We start from the raw sequence: 19,705 nt of genomic DNA, 5'->3' as shown, positions 1-19,705 counted from the left end.
CCTGTCAAGTAATACCTTGGTTTACAAGTAATGGGGTATACGAGCGTTTTGAAAGACGACACTTAAAAAAAAAAATTGTCTTGCTATACGAGCACTGTCTTGATATACGAGCAGTAGTTTTACTGTAAAAACGAAAGAATTACACTCACAAATGTCAAGAAGTCTGGTGTTCATCCATGTAAAGCTGCTGTGTATATGTACAGTAAAGCTGTCTGAGACACCCAGCTGGGTGGGGGGGGGGGGGGGCGTAACGTGCGTTAGGAGCAACCGGAAGTGATATCAACAGTTCCAAAGTGTCTCCGAGTTCTCCAGGAAGTGCTGGGAGCCACCACTGCCCCCGAACCTCTGGCCACATATAGCGCTGTATACTGTACATACTGTGATTCTTCTTTTTTTTTTAAGCACAGAGGTACAATACAGTACAGTATTCCTACTACAGTACTGTACAGTATAAATATGAACTTTTTCTCATATTTTGATCATTTTTATATGAACAAATGGTTGTGGAACGAATTATCTGAGTTTCCTTTATTTCTTATGGGAAAATTTGCTTTGATATAAGATGGCTTGGGATTACAACCATGCTTCTGGAACCAATTATGCTCGCAAACCAAGGTATTACTGTATATGGAAAGCTGACAATTAAAGTATATTCAAAGATAAAACATCTGTTTTTGTAGTTTTCTAATGAGTATTAAATGGTTAGATTCTATCACTTCCTGTCCTAGAGTCACAATAGTAAATTAATGGAAATCTCTCCAAAGTGAGGGGGATCATATATTAGTTGTCACTAGAACATGGCCCCCACTGGAAGAAGTCACCAGTAATGATAGCGATCAGGTAAATAGGGAGAGTGAATCTCCATAGCTTAGACGCAGATAACAATAAACACAACAGCTTATATTTTAAAGTCTAATTGAATCTCTGTATTCATTTACTGTAATGCAGCCAGGCTGCACAGTGGCAGCTTTCATATTTAGGGGGGCAGGGACAAAAGTAGGGGGGGCAACTATAAAATGCAATTGTATATATATATATATATATATATATATATATATATATATATATATATATATATATACATATATGTATACACACAGCTCCTTGAAAAAGTATTCATACCTTGTGGACAGCTGGACAGCCTTGTGGTTCCTCTTCTGCTCTCCCAGTACTCTCTCCGCTCTTCTTCCCCCTCCCGCTCGGCATGCTGTGGGCTGCAGTCCACTCTCAGGAAATCATCCTGGGCCAGCTGGTATCTGGGACTACAAGTCCCATAATCCTCTGGCTGTTAGTTTCCCATTGGCCCTTAATTGCTTGCTGGGCTGGGTGAATGTGAGCTGCTGGGCTTAGGGTTACCACCTTTTCTTCAAGTCAAACTCAAACACTTTAGTGGTGCACAGCTTTTTTTGTAGTATAAACTATAGGATTGTAAAAGATTTGGTGCCCCAAGAAGAGCAGTAATGTGGCATTAATGTGGCTCTGCTATTCTAAGTGGACATGGACACAGTCCTGCTCTCCCCTATAGGGCAATCAGATGGAAATGGACCACCTCTCTGTTTCCATTTGATGCCATCCGATCCACCAGATGGATGGCAAATAGGACCTCCATCTGCCTGTTTTTGAAGGACGGGATCAGATTGGATGGCGGTGGGTGACAGTGAACATCCATTATTCTATAGGAGAGACTGCTGTGTCCAATCAATCCAGGGAGTGTTAAAAGGATTGCATTCACATATCTCATATCTTATGTCATTGAAAGAGGGCGTAAACCCTGGTGGGTTTTTCTTCCTTTCCTCTTCCCTCTTCTTTACCTATAGGCAGGGCCGGGACAAGGGGTGGGCAGGAGGGGAGGCTGCCCCTGGCGCAATGGTATATTGCAGGGGTAGGGGGCACCCTGACCCTAACCCTAAGGGAAAGGGGGGCGCAGTTTGGCATCTTTGCCCTGGGTGCTGGGTGACCTAGGTACAACTTCCCCATAGAGGTTTACAACCTCTTTAACTATTTTGACACTAGCTCTGTCATAAACAGTCACATTACAATTTATAATTTTTTTGGTTACAGGTATAACAGTTATAGGCCACGACAGTGAAAGGCGTATACCAGTAAGCCCATGTGAGGATCCCGGGTGCTACAAGAGAGAATTGACATACTCAGCAGATCTCGCTCAGCTAAATGCTCTTACTAAAGTGTCACAAAGCTGTGAACAATTTGTTAGGGTAAGCAGTTTGCTTTTTACCCAGAAATTAAAAGGAATTACAAAAATGAAGCAAATACATTTTAAATAAAACCAAAAAAAAAAAAAGTTTTTCTTTAATTATTTTTACACTCGTGTTTTTTTAAGAGAGACTATTCTGTGAATGATACATTGGGGAATTGTTGTCATGTTATCTAAATTTTGTATGACTGGAACCCTATGATCTCCAATGTATGTACACTGGAACATTTTATGTTGTTAAACAAAACTTTCACAAAAACTTTCTTAATATTTAAAAAATAAAGTGTTTTATAAGCAACGTGGTTACTTGCAATGATGCAGATGTATGCCCCAGAAACAGTAAAGTATCTGTGTTCAGGGAAATGTTCTCTTCCAGAGGCCCCCTACAAAAAATTTGAATTTCAGATGACTCTTTGATTAAGGCTTGCCAATGGGTCTAATGCCAGGGCAAACAACATGAGTTATAGAGGGCACCCTTGCCTTGTACCACTTTTTAATGGAAAAGGGTCTGATAAGTCACTGTTAATTCCCAATGCAGCCAATAGAGCTTAGTAAAGTAGTTGTACCTCTTATAAAATTATGCCCCAGCTGAACTGTGCCAAAGCTACCCATAAATAAAAGGCCATTCTATGGATACAATACATTTTTATACATTTTTGAAACATGTTAATAGTTAAACATACATAAGGTTTTGTACTGTATTTCACATAAAATGACAAAAGTTTTACAACATGTATACAATATATCAGCTTATAAGAATTATATATATATATATATATATATATATATATATATATATATATATATATATATATATATACAGTTTAAGATATCCAGTTATTTTATACGTGTATACAAAAATTATATTAGCAATATCGGATTGGACATAAACAACATTGTTATATGTATGAATTTAATGCCAAATTAACATTTAGTTATCAAAGTATATTAATATGAATAACCAATTGGCCTTAATAAAGTCTAATCATAAAATATAACCATTTAAGATTAAGTAGTAAAAAATAGAAACGTTAGAAAAAATAAATATCTGAGTTAAAACAATAAAATAATAAAGATAACAATGAGCGATTTAGTGTAAACTCATAGGTAAAGATTTAAATAAGGGTCCAGACATATCTAATTGACTGTATCCCTAAGTTGTAACTTGAGCGAAGTCTGGTGAATTTCTGAAAATAACCCATGGTGATCATATGACCATAAACTTTTAGGGTTGCACCAATTAGTGGGTGTTGTTTTAGAATATTAGAGCATTAATAATATGGTATCTAAGGAGAATTTCACCAGTAGAGCACGTAAGTCATTCTCTAAATCCACCCAGTCTTTATCCACCAACAGAAATTTCCTAAGTAATGACTGCGAAGTGTAATAAAGATTTTGAGGGTAAGAAAATTGGTAGGGTTTGAAATTGATATAATATTCTTGGTAATACCGTCATTTTGACTATGGCTGCCCTACCAAACCAGGAGAAATACTTGAGGGATCTTTTCTCTAAATCCTCCTTTAAAAACCGTATTATAGGAATAAAATTATTTTTATATAGACCATTTAAGCTGGGTATAATCCATACTCCTAAATATTTCAATGCCCTGTCTACCCAAGTAAAGGAACAATTTTTCCAAACTAAGGCCAATGAATGAGAGGTAAGATACAAATTCAAGGCCTTTGATTTTTTATAATAAATTTTGAGGTTGGAAACATAACCGTAATGTGAAAATGCTTGCATCAAATTTGAAAGATATGAGGTTGTATGAGGAAAAATAGAAAATCATCTGCAAACACTGCAGATTTATATTGTCTATCTCCTATTAGAAACCCATGAATTGACAGGTTAACACTGACAAGAATTTAAGTAATTTAGTAATGAGATTGGTCGATAATTAGAACAATCTAATAATCTTTAGGGATTGCCTACAGATTATGTAAGTGGTTCAAAGTTTTCAAAAGATGTGGAGTTAAATTATTAGCAAATGTTTTAAAATAATGAGCTGTAAAACTAAAACTGTAAAGCTGTAAAACTATGAGGACCAGGGCTTTTTCCAGGTTTAAGCATCTTGATGGCTTCAGTCAGTTCATCTTCTATAACCGGTTTCTCTAGGTGTTCTATGTCAGATATTGGGAGTTTGGGGCGTTTCACTATTAGTCAGGTAATCCTGTAGAATGTGTGGTCTCGTTCCCTGTAAGGTTTATGAGTTTTTGGTAAATTATAAAGGTCTGAATAATATGTATGAAAAACATTAGCAATTTTATCAGTGGAGTGTAACATATTTCCTTTTTGATTCTTTAGGTTCTTTCAGCACCTTAGAAAGAAATGTCCCACTTTTATCATTATATTCATCATAAAATCCCTTTCTTAAAGTGGTTGTAAACCCATAAAAAAAACCCTGCAAGACAAAGGTATAATGAGCTAGTATGTATAGCGTACTAGCTCATTATGAAATACTTACTTTACATCAAAGATTCTGCAGCTGTCCCGCCACACTGCTGTGGCCAGCAACATGTATCCCAGAGTTATTTCCAGGTATCGCGGGCTCCGGCACTGTGATTGGCTGGAGCCGTGATGACGTCATTGCCCCGCATGCACGCGGGAGCCGCCGGTAACTGCACAGCAGCTGAAGAAACAGCACGGGCAAGCCGTTTTTTCAGTGCGCATGTGCTGATGATGTCGGCACATGCTGATACAGGAGATATTCATGGTACCTACAAGTGAGCCTTATTATAGGCTTACCTGTAGGTAAAAGGGGTGTGTAAGGGTTAACAACCACTTTAAAAAGAGGATTATTTTAGCTTTTAAATTTATTATAGATAGTCACATTTTTTGTGCCTCCAGCATTATTAGGCCATTAAAGAAGTCCTGATTTGCCTTGTCATTGGGAAGGGAACATTTATATAGTAGTTGCACTACTCCTTTTTAGAGGTATACAAATCTATTGTAGCGGGGTGTCCGTGAAACAGGTTTGAATGCCAGGAAAAGTGATTGATGGGATATATGTTCCTCCACAGATTGTTAGATTTGAAATCTAAGGTAATACCAGCAAAGACTTCATGGTAAAGAAAGATAGTTCTTTATCCTGTGTTAGTAAAGTCCGTTCTGGGGCTGATTTTACTGGGAGTCTGATAGAGCTCTGGGTGGGACAGACTCCCAATTCCATAGACCGCAGTTTGATGTTTTTTCCCTAGGTCTGGATTAAGGCCTAGATTTCAAGGTGAGTGTGTGTGTGTCTCCATGTGAGGAGGTAACTAGGAGTATGTATGTTTGTAACCGAACTTGGATACAATTGTTTGCTTTATAAAGGACACTTACCTTAAACCAAGGACTTTGTCGGACGATGGACACAGTAAGGCTCGGTAGCGCAGAAGTTAACTTTTTTATGAATTATGGCAAGAGGCCTTTTCCTTCTGTTTGTGATTATACTTTGAATTAAATAGAACACTTTTGTTAAAGAAACTGTGTTAGTCCCTGCCTTAAGCCTGCTTCCCCACACTATATAAAAACCAGAAGAGAAAATTGCCCGTGGTACACTCAATCAAGCCTATACAAAGTGTGTTTAAAAAGTTTCGTGAATGTTCCAATATCTCAACGGCAGCATTGGCCAGGTGCTCGCGCATGCACGTAGCTATTCAGAGACACATCGGGAAGTACTACCTAGCGTGGAGTACACATGACCGTCAGGGTAAACCTGCTGTGGGCAGTTGAAGGTAGTCAGTGTGAGAGGTAGGGTCACTGCAATGGACAAGTGCTACAAATTAGGGAAAACGGCGACAAAGATGCATGAAATGTTGGTGCAAGTGTACGGGATGGAAGCCGTGAACAGAAAATATATTTACGACTGGTTCAAATGCTTTCTGCGAACCATCATCACAGGGGATGTACCCTGGTGCTACCAGTTAGATCCGGAATCCAAGCGGCAGTCGAGGGAATGATGTTCACCATCTTCCCTGTGACACAAAAAGTCCAAGGTAAAGACAATGGTGATCACCTTCTTAGACAATGGGTGTATCATCCATAAGGAATTAGTTCCTGCGGGTCAAACCATGAGCGATGCATTCTACGAGGAAGTTTTGAAAACGGTTGCTACAACGCATTCGCATATTCGGCCACAGTTGCACAAGACTGGACAGTGGATGTTGCTGCACGATAACACTCCTGTGCACTGTGCACTATGTGTGCGACAATTTTTGGCTCAGCGCAGCGTACCTGTTCTCGTTCATCCACCATACTACCCTGATCTGGTGCCTGTGGACTGAGGACTGTTTCCCTGCCTGAAGAGCATCATGAAAGGCGCACATTTTGTGGACATGGCAGCAATCCAAGAATGTGTGACAGTGGTTTTGCGATTGATTCCTATAGAGGCCTATGCTGACAGTTAATATCAGCTTTATGAACACTGCCAAAAGTGTGTTGTGAAGGATGGCAATTATTTTGAAGGCCAATAAAGATAATTTGTTTGCATGTTCTGTTTTGTTTGTTTTATGATACCATTCACCAAACTTTTTAGGCACACACTGTAGGCTATAACCAAGGGAAGCACACATAAGTGTGAAATGGTATGAACAGCCACCGTTGCAAAGGATCATAGGAGATGCTTTTAACCTTTGCATTTTGACACAAGCAGAAATGTCATGCTTACGCCCAGTGATGATGGTCAGGCACTATAGCTGGCCCTGTGTTCTTTGCCTATAGCAGCCCCCTTTCCTATAAGGCAAGTAGGCCTACCAGTATTCGGAGACCCCCGGGTCTTATACACAATGCTATAGTGCCTGGCCTTCAAGCTAAGCACAACAAGCAGGTACTTACGGTTGACAGAAAGGCAGAATGGCCTGACATTTTGGTTTTTAGTTTTGCAGAAAATGGTTGTTAGCTATAATAAATAATCAGGAGCTTTAGGAGTAATGTTTAAACAGATAATTTGTGTACTAATTTATGGTATTGTATAGTATTTGTAATCTTTTGTATTTATTATGTCTTTGACTAGAAATTATGATTTCATTTTTTAGCTAGGTTAAATATGAAAAAATGCACATTAATATTTCATATTTACCATGTGTAGCCAGGACATAGAACTAAAGTTTGCTGACTGCAAGTTTTGTTCAGTTCTATATTTCAGTTCTATGCTGTAAAGATAGCATAATTTGATCCTCTGTCATTTAGCTCTATCTTATCAGAACACACAATGCTTAATAAATCAGAGTATGACACACACCCTCCCTGTCTCTAATTCATACTTATGTATGTAGCTCCCCGTAGCCGCAGGAATGTTGTTGCCCCATCATTTCCAGCCAGGGGCCTACAATGAGGGAACATTTCATGAACAACAGTGACACTGGGGTAAGATTATTGAGACAGTTTCCAGTCCAGTCACTCGATTAGCTTGTCAGGAGAGAACCAGTGGAGCACTCCCATAGGACACTTCCACTTAAGCAAGATAAGAAACCAAAACACATTGACACACAAGTAAGGCCTGCATTCCTGAATGGTCTCAGGCCTGCTTCCTAAGCTAGTCCTGCGCCATGAAACAGTGCAGGACTAGCTTACAAGATTGTGGTAGCCTTTTCCACCTAATGAGTGCACCAGGCACCTACTTTAACCTCTCCACCTCCAGGACTAATGTCTCCAGGCCACCACCTGCTCCAGCCTTGACCTGGTTGCTAGTTACACATTCTCCCCAAGTGTATAGGCTGTACTTAATAGAAAGTTACTTCTTCGATCCCAAATATTGACTCTTATTTGATACAACCAAAGCCACCTATAGCTTTATTTGCAACACCTTTGTGTTATTCCCATGGAACTCTTCAAATACTGCTTCTTTACTGAGCTTAAAACAGAAACAATCAATAGAATTAGCAGTAAAACCTTTTTGTTAACATAGCTGGGATTCAGGGTTAGTCTCAGACCATACTCCTCTCTACATGTATTGAGTATTGATTGCAGATATGTCCACAAAAGGTAACGGAAAACCCTAAATTCTTTGCAAACACAGTGTTAAGGAAGCTCCCTGTATATGTCTCTTTCGTCCCCTCAGTATTGGGTCTCCATAACATATTGCACTCCAAAAACGGTCTACTTGGTATTTTATGGGACCTATCTACCTCCAAATATGCAAAATGCTTATTACATATCCTTAGTTTTAAGGCCAGTAAGACTATCCTACTGGCATGGAAACCACTGATACCTACTTGAAATTGATTATTGCTAGCCTTCCACTAAATAAGCTTACTGTTGACTTTTGGAATAAATCATGACTGTTTGACAGCATCTCGGACTGGTGGGTTTCCAGCCCACTTATTCTTGCCTCTCTAAATCCAGGTTATTGAACAACTGTATACTATTTGCTTAGTTTACTGTCCTGTTGTTTGAACCCATTGTAACACCCATTGTAACACCTGCAATATTCCTATTGTTGTGCATTTAGATATGTGAGATACTACTCAGTCGTGTATTGGTTTGTTTCTTTGTGTATTGCTTTATTGTAAATTCAATAAAAAATGTGTATTTAGAAAATTAGGATTTAATTTAGGTTTTAACAAAGGAGACAGAAAAGATTAGTACTCCAAACATTACAAATATTCAAATATATTTGGCAATTTAAGTTTCTCTTTAAAGAATGATTGTATGTTTATTTGTCTTGTTTACTGTTCCTTTTTTAATGGCTGTTCATTTTTTCTATTCCAGCTTGACTGCCGCCATGTGCGCTTCATTCAGTCTGGATGGGGCTGGTGGGATTCCTGGGATGGAGAAAAGATGGATTACTGGGGTGGTGCTGATCCTTCAATCAGGGGTTGTGCATGTGGAAAAACTGGTAAAATATGTAGTAACTGATATTTGATAAGGATGCCTTTACATGCTATATATGATTCAAGCAAATGTTACAAGAGCTATTCAAAAAAATGCAGAGGTGTTTTTATAGGTACTTGTTTCCATGGGCATCCAAAGCAAATGTTCTAGGGGACAGCAAGATAATACTAAGGAACATTATTGAAGCCAAAAGTAATATGAAACAATACATTTTGGCTGACATAAAACATTTGTAATTTGTAAGCAATTTATAATAGTAAACTGGTAAACTTCAAAAAGGAAAAGCTATCACATGTGAAATAAATTGCTGATAGTTAAACATAATTTCACAACTTGCTAAAAACTTTATGCTCAAGAATCTGTATTTGGTAACACTATCATTATCTGCCTCTGTATGTCCTGCAGGCAGAATTAGTTGTTACTACATACACATCTTCTTCCAGTGATGTCATTGACGTGGCTGCATGGTGATATTTGGTAGCTCTCCCAAGCGGTGCGAGCTGGTTGCTATAACAGCTCTGAAATTGGTGATTTTAGCAAAGACAGAAAATAAACTCTGGCACAAACAGTATTAAAATACAATCATTCTCATTTTCCCATTTCTTTTTTTTTGGTTGGACTTCTTTCTGCATATATATATAAAATATATATTACACTCAAATTTAAATGTGTATGTGTGTGTGTGTGTGTATATATATATATATATATATATATATATATATATATATATATATATATATATATATATATATATATATATATATATATATATATATATACATTTAAATTTGAGTGTTTATTAAAAATATTCAGAAAAAAACAACAAGGTATACAGTGTGATAGCAATAATGTCAGTATGTTGTTAAAGGGTATAAAGGCAATCCATTGTGGGATAATCCGACAAGATAAAATAACCGGAGTAACAATAATGAGAGAAAGAGAGAAATGGTGTAATCCACAGTTATTTATGGTAGCTATCGCAAAAACTTTTAATATCAGACATGTATAGTAAAACTAATTAAGGTAATTGAAAAATTAAAAAAAATTGAGTGGGCCTGTGGCAAAAGTGGCACACAAAACTGCTGTAAAAAAAATCTTATCTATTTGTTGGGTAATAGGTACATGTAGAAGGTGTTGTTAGGTATACCACGTGAGTGACAAAGATGTTGGAAGGGGTGCAAAGTATTGCTATCAAATAAGTCACTAAGTTTAGTGATACCAAGCCTACTCCACAGGTGAAGATATAGGTCTGGTGCTAGAGAGACAATTGCAGTAATGGGAAGATAATGCAGTATTGAGGTGGGTATACCTTTAGTGGTTTGCAGTTGTGCAGCCCAGGTTTTGGTAGTTGCATTAATAGAGTCCAAAAGAACGTGTGGGTTAAAGTCCAGTAAGGAGGGCTGCAAGATAGTCCTTGGGTTGGCTTGAGATTGCCAATTGTTCTATGTAGTCTGTTGAGAAAGAGATCACCATAGTCTTGCCTGATCAAGAAAAGCTCCTTTGTCGTGGGATCTGATATTGGGAGCTCCGAGTCCAGCAAATATTGTCGGGGTGCATAAAATAGAGCATTTAGTTCTGGGTTTCTTGCTGGCCCAGATAAATTTTAATAGAGTATTTTGAATCATGTTTATAAGTGTGGGGAGCAATAGCAGAGGTAAGGTTCTGAATATATACAATATATGAGGCATGAGATATGTTTTAGTTAAGGCTATAAAAAAATCCTATATTTTATCCAAGTCATTGAAATATCAGTCATTAAAATATTACTAAAAGGTAAATGCTGCAATAATTATTTGAAATATGCGCTGACCTAAAATACACTATGCTTTTTATTTAGTGGTAAATCATTCTCTCCAAACTGGCCATGTTCCCTCTGTACCATTATCAGACCGTTGCTCAAAAAACCCACTCTTGATCCGGAAGTCCTATCCAATTATAGGCCCATTTATAATCTTCCCTTCATATCAAAAGTGCTTGAGAAAGCAGTTGCCATTCATCTTCAGGATCACCTCAAACATAATAACCTCTTTGTAAAATTCCAGTCAGGTTTCCGCTTTGCTCATAGCACAGAGACTAACCTTTTCAGAGTTACGAATGACCTCCTCATATCATCCGATGCTGGCTCTCCCTCCCTTCTTATCCTCCTAGACCTTACGGCTCCATTTGACACTGTTGACCATGGTATTCTTTTAAACTGGCTCCATCACACCATTAGACTCAATGACACAGCCCTTAGTTGGTTCAAATCATATCTCACAAACCGGACAGAATATATTTCCCTGGGCCATTTTAAATCAAATCCGCATACATTTACTTGCGGTGTCCTCCAGGGGTCAGTTCTTGGCCCCATTCTTTTCATTCTCTATCTAACTCCCCTTGGCCAAATTATTAGCCGCCATAAAATTTAATTTCACTGCTATGCCGAAGACATACAGCTATATGTAAATGCAACAGCTGAAACCCCACCTTTACAGTCATCCCTGTCAGTACTTACCACCTGTCTGGAGGAGATAAAAGTATGGATGGAGCATAATTTTATTCAACTCAACAGTTCTAAAGCTGAAGTCATCATGGTTGGCACTCGTTATAAGACCAAATCATTATTGATAACCAGCATTACCTTTTCTGGTTCTAATATCCCCCTTTCATCAACAGTCACAAATCTTGGTGTAAAAATGGACTCCCAATTCACTTTTGAAGCCCATATAAATCACCTATGAAAGACCTCTTTCTACCATCTCCATAATATTTCTAAACTCCATCCCATTCTTTCCCTCCCAGATGCTGAAAAGTTGATTCATGCTTTTGTCTCCTCCAGACTGGATTACTGTAATGCACTTCTCATTGGGATTCCTAGAAGGAGTCTGCAGAGGCTTCATTACATCCAAAACTCTGCAGCAAGGATCCTGATGAGAGTGCAGAAACATGAGCACATTACCCCTATTCTTCACTCACTCCATTGGCTTCCTGTCTCTGTCAGGATTGAGTACAAGGTCTCTCTCCTTACACACCAATGCATACATGGACATGCCCCCGCTTATCTTAAAGAACTTCTCAAATTACAAAACACATCACATTCCCTCCACTCTACTCACTCAAAGCTTCTTCAAATACCTAGAACTAGACTGAAGACAATGAGAGACAGGGCTTTTTGTGCAGCTGCCCTGCGCCTGTGAAATGCCCTACCCGACACCTTGAGGGCTCCTCAATCCACTGACTGTTTTAAAAAAGGTCTTAAGACATTTCTTTTTAGTGAAGGTTTTTGTATTTTTTAGATGTTCACTTCGTTGTATAAATTGCTTATTTTTCTTTTCTGTTCCTAAACTGTAGCACTTTAAAATCTTTTGATGAAAAGGGCATTATGAATAAAATGTATTATTATTTATCCAGCCTATATTTGGTAGTAGAATACAGTCAAACATGATAGTAATGGTATGCAACAATAAAGTGCCTCGAGACTAATGATAGGCGAATCTGCTTGGGTTTGAGTTTTGCTTAAGTTCAATGAGCCAAGGGTGAAACTTGTTTGCAAATCTTTGAACCTAAACTGTAGAGAAAAATACCACTGAGTTCTATGAAGGGCCTACTGTATCTTGTTAAATTCTTTCCATTTTTAGGGCTATTAGGCAAACTAGTGTACAAAAAGTTACTTAAGTGGCCCTCTCTCTTCAAAGGGTTGGGCAGCCCTGCTATAGACAAACAGCAGCTAAAAGTGACTGCTGACCTAAAATCAACCACAAAATAAAATGAAAGGAAAAAAATATTAATAAAAAAGGCAGCAATTGGTTTGATTCATTAAAGAGCATAAGTATACTTTCCTTATTGACATGAATTTCTTCCTGTGTAGTTTGTCACCTTTCCCTACAACAGCTTCCAATTTAATGACACTATGGCTGCTCTGCCCCCACCTTTTCTTAGTGAAGTGGCTTGCTTAACCAAAAGCCCTCTTATTAGCTCTTATAAGTCATTATTACATAGTTATATAGTAGGTAAGGTTGAAAACAGACACAAATCCACCAAGTCCAACCTATGTGTGTGATTATATATCAGTATTACATTGTATATCCCCATATGTTGCAGTCGTTCAGGTGCTTATCTAATAGTTTTTTTAAACTATCGATGCCCCCCCCCCGCTGAGATCACCGCCTGTAGTTTAAAAAAAAATGCGTTATTGCATTATTGTTTTAAAAATAATTATCTGGAGCACATCTGCACATAAAATTGCCAGAACTGCACCCCAAGAGATTCACCTCAAAGCTATGGTAGTATTGAGCCTCAACCCCATCCCTACTCTAAACCGCTGAGAACAGTTGGTTATTCACTCATGTTCTGATCAACCTCAGACACCTTGGTCCATTTTCAGTATGTATGATCAATGGACCAAGGTGTCTGAGGTTGATCATGTTCTGATTAACCTCAGACACCTTGGTCCATTAATCATACATACTGAAAATGCTAATTTTGCTATTTATTGTGCTAGGGAGAGTGGATAGATGCCAGCTGCCAGCAAACTTTATCTTTATATGTCCTTTATTTTAAATAATAGCAAACATTTCTAGTTACAGACTAATGCAATTGGTGAGTCATGAACTTGGAGGACTGTAAAAAAAAAAAAAACTTTAATTACATTTATGTCTATATGATTGCTTTTAATGAAAAATACCACTACAGGGATCTTTATAACAATGAAAAACTGAATTAAATTATATAAAGTAATTTGCTCAATTTTAGGTATATGAATTATTTATAAAGAAGCAATCTAGCTATTATAAATAGCCAAACTTACCAAAAGGCTGCTGATAGCAATATCAGGTTTAGATAAGGGTTACGTGTAGCTCCAAAGGTAATGGTTGAAGACAGCTACTTAACTCAGTACTCACTTGTATTTATTCTCCAGGTACATGTGCATTTCCTGATAAACTCTGCAACTGTGACAGCAATGACAACATCTGGAGAACAGACGATGGCTTCCTACGTGATAAAAGAGCTCTGCCAATTAAGGCTGTGTATTTTGGAGACACCAATAACTTTCCCCTGGAAATGGCTTACCACAGTATTGGAAAATTAAGATGTAGAGGCAGGGGTATGTAAAACCGTGGCTATACATGTAACTTTAAACAGTATTGTATCAAGACTGTAAAGATACATTTTTGGTGAAAAACTCCCTAGAAAGGGGGTTTCGGAAACTGGGTGAATAAGGGCTGAACATACTGCCTAGTACTAAGATAAATACTGCACTACCATTGCTCACATCCTATGGCACATGTTTATTCTATTTCAGAGCCATAACAAGTATGCAGCCACTGAAGGCACAGTGAAGGCAGAATATTAGGTCTGCATGTGATTTTTGGTAACGTGGCTTAAAGAATTTTATTTGGAGAACACATTACAGCCAACAAAAACTTTTAGAAGGAATGGTCAGCAACGGGGGCACACATACCGTATTTCTCTCAGTAAAGATTTATTTTAATACAGCAAGAAACAATTTTGCTCAAATCAAAAGGCAGAGACTGCCTGTATAGGCATGTTCTGTATTACTTTGTGGCTGTCCAACCAATTAAAGTATAAGGCCTCATGCACACTGAGGAGCAATGCCGCTTTAGGCATGGTATCCCAAATAAATGCCCGCTCCACTCAAACCTTCAGCTGCAGACTCTGCAAACGTGTAGACAATCAAGGAAGATAGCTGAACGACCTCACTCCAAATATATATCTTTATTGTGGCAAAAACAGTATTTAAAAATACAAAACTGTCACATTATGGCTGAAGTTGGCACAGAAAAAAAGGCTAACATATTTCATATCATGGTAGATGCTTAGTCATAGCTGGTGACCATAGTCTGAATAGAAATATATATATATAGTGATGTTAAACCAATTAAGGAAGCAAACACACCCCAAAACACCTCCCATATATCATCAAACTAGAATGGAAACCTGGTGTACAAGAGAGGACAACACGAAAAAACAGGAAAATACAGAGTATCAAACGTTTGCAGAGTCTTTACCTGAAGGTTTGAGTGGGGCGGGCGTTCACTTGGTTATATGTGATACAATATTGTATTGATCTTCCTGGATAGTTGTGGTTTTCCACACCACTGTTGTCTATGCACGTCACATATGTGAATCTGGGGCAGGACAAAACTCCAAAAATGGTCTGGTCAAAATTCTTGGCACCCTTTCAAAATTGTGGATAAATAAGATTGTTTCAAGCATGTGATGCTCCTTTAAACTCACCTGGGGCAAGTAAAAGGTGTGGGTATGGGTAATATAAAAATCACACCTGAAAGCAAATAAAAAGGAGAGAAGTTCACTTAGTCTTTGCATTGTGTGTCTGTGTGTGCCACACTAAGCATGGACAACAGAAAGAGGAGATGAGAACTGTCTGAGGGCTTGAGAACCAAAATTGTGGAAAAATATCAACAATCTCAAGAGATCTAGATTTGCCTTTGACCACCTTATTAAGAAGTTTGCTATCCATGACACTGTAGCTAATCTCTCTGGGCGTGGACGGAAGAGAAAAATTGATGAAAGGTTGCAACGCAGGATAGTCTGGATGGTGGATAAGCAGCCCCAAACAAGTTCCAAAGAAATTCAAGCTGTCCCGCAGGCTCAGGGAGCATCAGTGTCAGCGTGAAATATCTGTCAACATTTAAATGAAATGAAACGCTATGGCAGGAGACCCAGGAGGACCCCACTGCTGACACAGAGACATAAAAAGGCAAAACGTGAGTTTGCCAAAATGTACTTGAGTAAGCAAAATTCCTTCTGGGAAAACGTATTGTGGACAGATGAGACCAAGATAGAGCCTTTTGGTAAAACACATCATTCTGCTGTTTACTGAAAATGGAATGAGGGCTACAACGAAAAGAACACAGTACCTACAGTGATAATGGTGGAGGGCCAATGATGTTTTGGGGTTGTTTTGCTGCCTCTGGCACTGGGTGCCTTGAATGTGTGCAATCAAAAGGATTTTGTGTCGCACTGTAGAGCCCAGTGTCAGAAAGCTGGATTTGCGTCTGAGATCTTGGGTCTTCCAGCAGGACAATGACCCCAAACATACGTCAAAAAGCACCCAGAAATGTATGGCAATAAAGCGCTGGAGAGTTCTAAAGTGGCCAGCAATGAGTTCAGATCTAAATCCCATTGCACACTTGTGGAGAGATCTTAAAATTGCTGTTGGGAAAAGTCGCCCTTCCAGTAAGAGAGACCTGGAGCAGTTTGCAAAAGATGAGTGGTCCAAAATTCCGGATGAGAGGTGTAAGAAGCTTATTGATGGTTATAGGAAGCCACTGACTTCAGTTCTTTTTTCCAAAGGGTGTGCAACCAAATATTAAGTTAATGGTGCCAAGAATTTTGGCCAGCCAATTTTTGGAGTTTTGTGTGACATTATGTCCAATTTGCTTTTTTCCTCCCTTTTTTTTCCCAATACACACATAGGGAATAAACATGTATAGCATGTATAGCAAAACATGTGTTACTGCAACACTTTTCTGTGAGAAATATTTGATTTCCTGGAAAAAATTCTGGGGTGCCAATAATTTCGGCCATGTCTGTATACTCAATTACATTGTTCAGTGTATTAACATTGTATATAGTGTTTGTATTAGAACATTTTATAATAATGATATTTGCTAGAGGACAGCATGTTATTACAGAGAAACAGCTTAATTGACACGATCAATTTATTATGCCATACATTCAGAGTTTGATACTCTGTGTTTTCCTGTTTTTTTGTGCTGTCCTCTCTTGCATACCAGGTTTCCATTCTAGTTTGATTATATATGGGAGGAGTTTTGGGGAGTGTTTGCTTCCTTAATTGGTTTAAAATCACTATATATATTTCTAGTCAGACTATGCTTGCCAGCTATGACTAAGCATCGATCATGATGTGAAACGCGTTAGCCTTTTTTCTGATATGACAGTTTTGAATTTTTAAATACTGTGTTTGCCACAATAAAGATGTATATTCATAGTGCAGCTGTTCAGCAATCTTCCTTGATTGTCCTCATGCACACGGGGTGTCAAAAAAGCCACTTTTAAGGGGGTTACTGTTTTTTTTTTTGCCTCAAAATGGTCCTCCATGGTAACCTATGTGTCCATGCACACATAGGCGTTTACAGGTGTATAGAGGCAGGGGTGTTTAGAGACAGAAAAAACCCCCAGAGCCAGTGCATTCAGGAAGAAAGTCCTGACAGTCCTAAACATGCACATTCAAACAAAATCTCCTGTGGTACGATGGCAGTGGAAATAGCCTAGAATTCCTATGGCTCCCAGTAAATGCACAGGCCTTGCTGCCCTCTAAGGGTCAGGGGATACCCAAAGGAAAAATAGTAAAAGAACGAAAAGAGGGCACACCGACCTTGAGCATTACCCAAGTGATATTTCTTGAAATCAAAAGGAAAGAAACAAACAAGTGGATAATAAAAGCATATCAGAGTCCACAATGGACACAGAGCAACCAGGTTCTCCAGGACCATGTCCAGCACGCGGAGGACCTTCCGAATGACTGACGCATTTCAAGGGTCGTTTGTTGTGAGTATGTTTCTTTCCTTTTGATTTCAATCCTAAACATGTGTAAGCATGTCTAAACATGTAAAGCTCTTGAGGATTCATTTATTTCAATGGCCAGAGTGAAGTAATATTCTATCCAATAAAATGGCCAAGTGCTTGAGGTGCCTAAACACATTTCTGACACTACTTTTTTCTTGCCAGGAGAAAGGCGTTTAGAAGAGCTGGGCCCAGTGAGCATGAGGCCTAAGTATGGAGTTTCAAACTTACTACTTACTTTTTGTTATAGAATCATATTTTCTTTTCTTTTGTTTTAGCTAAGAAAAATGAAGACTTTCAACACTAAAAAGTTCTTCTATATTCTATGCTGAAGGCGATGCAATCTGCAATCCAATGAAGATATGATGTGCTTCTTACTTAGAGTTCTATGAGTTGTTCCTATCACTGTAATACTTTAGATTAATCACTGTAATACGTTAAATTAAACTACATTTTAAATGATCTGTGCTTACCTACTTTTTCACTTGCATTCTACAAATATAAAACAATACACCTTTGGAATCATGTTATATTTCAAATGGTAATTACATGAATTAAAAAAAAAATGATGCTGCATTTTATTAAGATTATACAACATATTGTTAAAAAAAATGTTTCATGTCAGCTTTATGTGATGGAGAAATATGAGTTTCCAAGGGCGGCTCTGCATCATGCCTACAAATTCCGAGCAGCTCTGAACACTCTGATATCTTACTGTTGATTGGTAGCCGATTGGCAGAGGTCCAAATAGCATGATTCCTACTATTTGGTTTATGGACAAAAGTTAGGTGAACAGATGATTCCCAGTTTCTTACACTGTCCAAGTCAGCTCTTCTGAACTTTGCATGAAAAGCACCGTATCGAAAAGGTTTGATAACAATGAAATATGCCATTCTACATTATTTGTTTCTATTATTGAGTATAAATATCTTGTGAGATCATTTTCAGACAGGTTGTGATGTGGACTTTCAAATAAGGAGCCCATTTCCTGTGCATGGAAGAGGAGAAAAGACTCAAAATGTCAAGTGACTGCACATATAAGTAAGTAAAAGGGGTCTGGCCTGTAATGTTCACTTTAGGCACTGGATCCTGCATTTGGGGCTCACCTTGATATGTGGTGCAACAAGTAAGTTAGCCGCAGGGTGCTATACAAGACCATGACCGTGGTCCATTCCTTAAGCACACAGACCCTGAAAACACTTTTGGGGGGTGTTCTGTGATAGGGAAACCTGTACCCTGGATGGAAACAGCAAAGTGGATAGGGGAAGATAGGGTTTTCCTGTTTTACAAACCAGTTCCTATTCACGCATAAATTGTTGGATTATTTCCTTTTATCCTACAAGAAATTTCACAGTGCTAAGCACACAAGCGATTCTTTTCTTCCTACTCGCTACTACATGTTCCTTTCTGGCTAGTGACGTAGTGCTCCTAATGCCGCGTACACACGGTCGAACTGTTTGACGTACTTAGTCCGTTGAAACACATTTCAGCGGACAATCCGCTCGTGTGTGGGCTTCAGCGGACTTTTTCAGCGTGCAGTCCGGAGTACTAAGAATTTCGGATTTTCCAAAAATCTGTCCGTCGTACTTTGGTTTCAGCGGACAATACGGTCGTCAGTATGCTAGTTCGACGGACTAAGAATGGCGCATGCCCAGAAAGGATTTACACGGCGGAAGGGTGCTTTGCTGTGTCTTGGACTTCCTATTTCTAGTCCCGTCGTACGTGCTGTACACGTCATCGCGCAAGCTTTCGACGGACTGTTTGTGCATCCGTGTGTGGTCAAGTCCGTTCAGTGGAAAGTACGACGGATTGTCCGTCGGATTGTATGACGGACTAAGTACGTCAAACAGTTCGACCGTGTGTACGCGGCATAAGACTCATGACTGCGCACTTCACACATTTCTACCAATGAAGCAAGTTGATTGTTTGCGATCTGTATCAGTTTTCTTATACTTCAGAGACATAGCTACTGGGTTATTGCGATTTCTTTAGACCAGATATGTTGAACCTCCTCAGTCCACATCCATTTTGTGATTGCCCCACAGGGGAAGATGCACACTTAGCAATGGTGGATTGGGGCAAATTATAGACACCACTTTAGCACTCTAAATGTTCTTCATCATAGA

The 19,705-nt window shown here is 38.6% G+C and overlaps 1 protein-coding gene across 1 annotated transcript in view; it reads left to right on the top strand.

The window, feature by feature from the left end:
• Positions 1–18,041, top strand: part of LOC143996683 (uncharacterized) — a 78,793-nt gene extending 60,752 nt beyond the window's left edge. Inside the window, exons 12-15 of the mRNA XM_077491887.1 lie at positions 2,062–2,216; positions 8,907–9,033; positions 13,927–14,112; positions 17,858–18,041. Coding sequence (XP_077348013.1) covers positions 2,062–2,216; positions 8,907–9,033; positions 13,927–14,112; positions 17,858–17,886 — 497 coding nt within the window. The 3' untranslated portion in view covers positions 17,887–18,041. The remainder of the gene's footprint in view (positions 1–2,061; positions 2,217–8,906; positions 9,034–13,926; positions 14,113–17,857) is intronic.
• The last annotated feature ends 1,664 nt before the right edge of the window (positions 18,042–19,705 follow it).

The sequence above is a fragment of the Lithobates pipiens genome, unplaced genomic scaffold, assembly GCF_037356315.1.
Source record: "Lithobates pipiens isolate NorthernLeopardFrog02 unplaced genomic scaffold, aLitPip1_a1.2 Scaffold_19, whole genome shotgun sequence".
Classification (NCBI taxonomy): domain Eukaryota; kingdom Metazoa; phylum Chordata; class Amphibia; order Anura; family Ranidae; genus Lithobates; species Lithobates pipiens.
Note: the sequence above shows the minus strand (reverse complement) of the source record. Positions and strands in the feature narration are given on the sequence as shown.